Source organism: Neophocaena asiaeorientalis, unplaced genomic scaffold (genome assembly GCF_003031525.2).
Source record: "Neophocaena asiaeorientalis asiaeorientalis breed wild unplaced genomic scaffold, Neophocaena_asiaeorientalis_V1.1 scaffold253, whole genome shotgun sequence".
NCBI classification, from domain to species: Eukaryota; Metazoa; Chordata; class Mammalia; order Artiodactyla; family Phocoenidae; genus Neophocaena; species Neophocaena asiaeorientalis.
This window is the reverse complement of record NW_020174553.1, coordinates 5112645-5118644: the sequence shown is the minus strand read 5'-3', so window position 1 is coordinate 5118644 and position 6000 is coordinate 5112645. Positions and strand designations below refer to the sequence as shown.

The 6000-nt window shown below is 43.5% G+C and overlaps 1 protein-coding gene across 1 annotated transcript in view; it reads left to right on the top strand.

Moving 5' to 3' along the window:
• Positions 1-5382: 5382 nt before the first annotated feature.
• The window catches only part of UBE3D (ubiquitin protein ligase E3D), a 154801-nt gene continuing 154183 nt past the window's right edge, over positions 5383-6000 (top strand). Inside the window, exon 1 of the mRNA XM_024757429.1 lies at positions 5383-5505. Within this exon, the coding sequence (XP_024613197.1) occupies positions 5429-5505 (77 nt within the window). The 5' untranslated portion in view covers positions 5383-5428. The remainder of the gene's footprint in view (positions 5506-6000) is intronic.

Genomic DNA, 6000 nt, shown 5'->3' with positions numbered 1-6000 from the left:
TAAGTGTGATACTGTATCTTTGACCTATGCAAAGAAAATCATTGAGGTTTCAGGCTTGGATAGTTTGGGAAGGGGAGGTAAACACAATCAGGAGAAGGGAAATCCCAATTCAGACAGGGGGATCAAAAGTACTTATTTTCATATAATAAATTTTCAAAAGTTGTTAGCTATTACACAAAAATAGCAGCTCCATACTTAATAGTTTCATTTCAGGGACAGAACTTACCCGAATTAAGGCTTACCTATTATAATTAAATGTACTGTTCCCCACCCCCTCAAACAAAGAAGCACATTAACAGTACTCACCCCTAACAAAGTAACAAAGAATAGACAGAAGTAGCCACACAGGTTGTGTTGTGTTACTGACACCTGAGGGAATTTAGCAAAATGATTTGAGATTGTATTCAACACAGACCTTGTTTGTAAGCAATTTAGAAATAACTGCCTTAGTATTTACATTTTAACCTTTAACTCTTTTTTTTTTTTTGTGATACGAGGGCCTCTCACTGCCGTGTCCTCTCCCGTTGTGGAGCACAGGCTCCGGACACGCAGGCTCAGCGGCCATGTCTCACGGGCCCAGCCGCTCCGCGGCATGTGGGATTCTCCCGGACCGGGGCACGAACCCGTGTCCCCTGCATCGGCAGGCGGACTCTCAACCACTGCGCCACCAGGGAAGCCCCTAACCTTTAACTCTTTTCAATGATCTAAGCTCTTAAAATTATTTAGTTATTAAGTACATTTCAAGTGGCTTTTATCACATTTCATAGGTTAAGAATTCATGACTAGAAAGTGGAATCACTGTAAAAAAAACAATGCAATCATCAACAAGTCTTTACTTTTGGAACTTTATAATGCCATTCTTAATAAAATCAATAACTTGACCATAAAATCAAATTCCAAACTTGAATTAATTACAGTTATAGAAAAGCATCAAGAGCCCAGAAAAAAGATGATACTCTTCCGCCATAAATTAGAGCATTAAGGTCCACAGAAACCTATGTGAATCCCCAATATCCTACTAAAGCACATATAAGCCCTTTGGTCCAATGAGTTGCCACCAAGCTTAAGCTGAACACCACAGATGCATACAATGTAGGGAATTTTAGAGCTGAAAGGGGACTCAGCTCAACTACAGTAATTTTCCAATCGGATTCTATGTAATTATACCCTAGGAGACGTTAACAGGTTGGCCATGAGAAAATATGCTCTCTGGCCAGGTAAGTTTAGGAAATGCTTGGATAACCTTCCCCGGGAAGCTTACACCCTGGAAGTGTACGTGCGTATTGGTACAGTAGTAAAGGTTTTGAGAAGTCTTGCGGTTAAAAGTAAATCAGAAGTTAAGCCTGATGAAAACCAATGTGCTCCCAAATTATTTGCCACGGAACACTGTTTGGGGGCAGTAAGAGTATTAATGGATTCAGAACAGTGCTCAGGGGAAACAGTTTGGAAAGATGTGAACCTATGAAACTCCCTTAAACAGATGACAAATCTGAGGCCTAGACAGATCACACCTGGTCATCAGGAGAACAAAGGACTTGAATGAAATCTCTCCTTCCCAGGCAAGAGTTCTTTCCACTAGTTTAACTATTAAATAGGACTCCTTTGACTGCATATAGTCAAACATTTAATTAACATTTACTTTACATTTAATATTTTGGTTATGGTGTTACATTTCCAGGTTTGTGTATTAACTTAGATGTTTTTAATTCTTTGAGTCTCGGGTTCCTGATAATCAGGGTCACCTGGAGATCTATTGTTTAGTAATTCTGGGTAATGATTTAGTTCAGAGTGGCTGAAAGTAATCACTTTAAAATAAACCATTTGTACTACAACTGGTTTTAATTTACTCTCGTTATAACTTGTCAGCTCAACAAAATCACTGTTGTTTATCAGGTGGAGAGTTACTTACAACATAAAGCTAACATATGTTATCCACAGTAAAATGCGAGATCTTATGTCTACATCAAGACAGCCAACAACATCGAAATTGAAGGATTTTGTGTTTCTATAGTTCGGGATTTATTTCTCAGGCAAAAACTTAGTTTCCTATCTTTCCTGTAATCACAAAAAAAGTTTAGATTGCTTTAACTGCAATCTCCAAATCAGATTTTTCCAATCTTTATATTTCTCAAACTCCACAGAACTCTAAGAAAGTGTAAGAATAATCAAAACACAAATTACTTAGCTTTAAAAAAAAGTAGTTGTGTGCCACTCCCCTTCCCCCTCCGAGAATGGAGGAGACCGGAACAAGCGACTATTGTTATGTTGCAACTTTAAAAGTCTCGGGAATCAAAGGTGATGATTGTTAACAACTTCCTCATAACTGATCTGACTTCCTCTAATAAACTTCTACACTCCTTTCCAACCCCCCCGCATGTAATATGAACCAGGGCGGGCATTTGTGTCTCCTCAATCCTAAACCAACCCCCCCAGATGCAAGAGGCCGCACGAAGCCTCGATTCCGCCAACACAGAAGTGCATCCGCGCGCTCTCATCGCACAGGTGCGACTTCCACCCCAACCTTTTCCTGCCGGCGCCGCTCTCCTGGCAACCGCGGCAGCGACACGGAGGCCGGGAGCCGGAGGGCCTAGTGACAGCTCCCGGCGTGCACCGCGCTCGCGCTCGCGCCCACGCCGGCGTCGACGTCCTCGGTCCTCGATCCCCGCCCCCGGTCCGCTCCTTGCCTCCGGGCGCTAGCTGTAGCCACAGCGCCCTCAAGCGGACTGTCGGGGAAGCGGCCCATCACCACCAATTGAGGGAGCGGACCTGCAAAGGGGTGTAGCAGGTGTTTTCCACGCTCCAGCCCCATCATGATGGGTGGAGAGATGGAAGGGATGCTAGGAGTTGAAAATAGCTTTTAAATATTATTTAAGTATTTGTTTAAATTGTTTAACTAATTGTTTAATTCCTCAATATTAAGGAACCCCAAGCACAGAGAGGTTAAAAGATTTGTGAAGTTAGGAGACAAATAGTTATCACATAAGGAGATATTTTCATTCTAGAACCCTAGAATCATGTTGTTACAAGAATTGCACCCTTTTACCTAAAATGTAGGGTGAAGAAAATGGTTGATTTCTTTTGCGAATGTGAAATACATGAATACATGAAATATAACAATTCTTAAAAATAATGAAACATCAATTATGAAGAGCATGCTGTGTTAAGAATGGTATATAGGGAGTTCCCGGATGGTCCAGTGGTTAGGACTGCACGCTTCCACTGCCGTGGCCCACATTCAATCCCTGGTCAGGGAACTAAGATCTTGCAAGACGAGTGGCCCACAAAGAAAAAAAAAAGTTATATTTCAAAGAATGTGTCAGTATTTAGGCACTTAATAGCTTTGAGAATTAAAGGTGGAAGGCATAAGGAGTCGAAATTGTGGAGGGAAATAATCAATAAACCAATATATCATATATATTAGGAAGAAAAAAAGAGTTTTATTTAAGCCAAATTGAGGACTATAGCCTGGGAGACACAGATTTAAGAAACACTTGAATTGTGTTCCACTGGACTACAAAATGGGGGCAGCTTATAAAGGCAAAAGGCCCAAAATTACATAAACTATTTGTCAAGTATTAGGATTGGAGCTGGCAGGAAGTACGGGTGCTTGTTAGGTAAGGATTGGTTGGGGTCTGAAACGGTTGCATAGTTACAAGGGGAGACCTTGAGACTATAAGTTTGCAGCTGGCAGCTGCTAGCAGATACTGTTCTGAGAATGGCTGGTGGCGTCCTTGAGTCTGATACAGTTCAGAAAATTTAAGTTCTCGGTAATACAAGAACGCGTCTGAAACTATGTCCACGATGACCACCTTGGCTCCATTTGGAATGCCTGAACCACAGTTACTCCATTTTTTTTTAATGCATGTTTTCTTTAATGGTTAAAGTAGATGCACGATGCATTTTTTTTTTGGCCGTGCCAGGTGACATATAGTATCTTAGTTCCGAGACCAGGGATTGAACCCACGTCCCCTGCAGTGGAAGCACAGTCTTAACCACTGGACGCCAGGGAAGTCCTCAATGCATATTTAATAGGCCACAAATAGGCTGTTTTGGTTATCCTAAAGTTCAAGTTAAACCTTGTATAAGCCAGAATGACTTCCCTATATCTTAATATGTGAAAATTTCTTCCATCAAAACCATCATGCTTCATCACCATTGAGATGAAATAGCAGTCAACTTAATTCTTTTAATTGTGTTACCTCCAGCCATAATTTTTAATTATTCTGATGGATACAGGAATTTGTGAGGCAAAACAATAAACTTTAAAAACTCCAAATATAGATTTTAGAAAAACTGTCTTAAACTAGTATCTCTAGGGACATGGCTTTATTATTTATTTGGAAAATCTTCAAATTAATACGTTTGGTGTGTGATAATTGTGACGTTGAAATGATAAAGTAGAAAATCAATAAACATACGATTTTCTACATACAAGCAATTATTGTTTCTATTTTTTTAAAGCCTCTTGTTTGAAAAGAATTTTCATTATAATACCACCATGGCCTTATATTTTAATATATTCCCATGATAAGTACTTACATTGTGTTAGATCCTTTTCTTTACTGGGTCAAACTTTCCAAAAACATCTTCTAGTAGCATGATAGTACAACTTCCCTGAGTCAGTTTTTACTTTTGCAAAAGTGAAGAGCGGAAATGTACATATGGAGTCATTCTCATCTTCCTCTTTTCAAAAGTTATGGGAATGCTTGATCCTGCGCTTCATGATACTGGATTTAACCACACTCTCTTCTGCATAGATAACAGAAAACTTCTCTCATTTTTGCAACCGTTTCCATCCTGGAGCGACTGGGTCTAAATTGAGAAGCAACGCCACGTCAGTCCTGGACATTTGTTGCCTCAGACAGAGCTACCAAACGGCCGACTAGCGTTCATTAAAAAACAAAAAACCAACCGTAGTTCATTAAAACAAAAACAAAAACAAATCCAAGATACAGTGTGTTTGGGGTGGGGAGTTCGGCTCTCTGGCTTCCTGGGGACAGTGCCCAGCTATACCGACCCCTCTCCATCATCTCCCTCTCGTCCAGTCTCCTCCCTACCCACACTACCCAAAGCACTGCACTGGGGGTCTGACTTTGAAGGTCATTTCCAGGGAGCCGGATGCATCGGGTGGCACCGTGGGAGGACACTTCGGCTCCCCCCTCCGCCCATCTTTCTCCGCGCTCAGACCCAAAGCCGGAATTTGAAACTGCCACGCCCCTCAGATGGAGTCCTCGCGGCGGCGCGCTCTTCTCCCGGCAGGTGGCGCTGTGGGCTGGCGGGCAGCCGACCTCCGGGTCCTGGAGGCCCGCGCCGCCCGCGCCGCCCACACCGCCGCCGCTGCCGGTCCTGCTCTGGCTCGGGTCGCACGTGCAGCCCCTTTCCGGCCCTGGTGTCCGGGGTCGCTGGAGCCTCTGGCTGGGTGCCCGCCATGGCGGCGGCTGCGGCGGACGCGCGCGTGTTCCTGGAAGTGCGGAGACGGCTGCAGAGCGCGCTGCTGATCCTGGGGTAAGGCGGGCGGTGGAGTGCGGGCTTCCAGGCGCAGCCTAGCTCGCTTTTCGGCTGCCCGGGCAGGCTCCGCCTCCCTCGGAAGGACGGGTTTTTGAATTTCTTTTTTCCAGTTGCTTAGAGCTTCTGGGTTACTAAAAGTGGAGGTGCTCGCCCCCGCGCGCGCCCCCAGTCTCCCCTCGGCTGGCAATCTCAGCATCACCTGGGAACTTTTTAGAAATGCGTTGTCTTAGCTCCACATCAGCACTACTGAATCAGAACTTAGATTAACACGTTTCCCGGGATTCAGATGCACAATAAAGTTTGAGGATACCTAATGTAGCACACCGTTGACAGTTCCCTGAGTTTCCAACAAAACAGTGGAAAAAATGTTTTGATTGCCTCTTTGGGATCCTCGTTGTAAGAAATCTGTTCTTCCTGTTTTGTAAATAAACTCCGGTGTTATTTTTTCCTCCCCAAAGTGTTCTCTATGCAAAGGAACTGACACACTGGTTC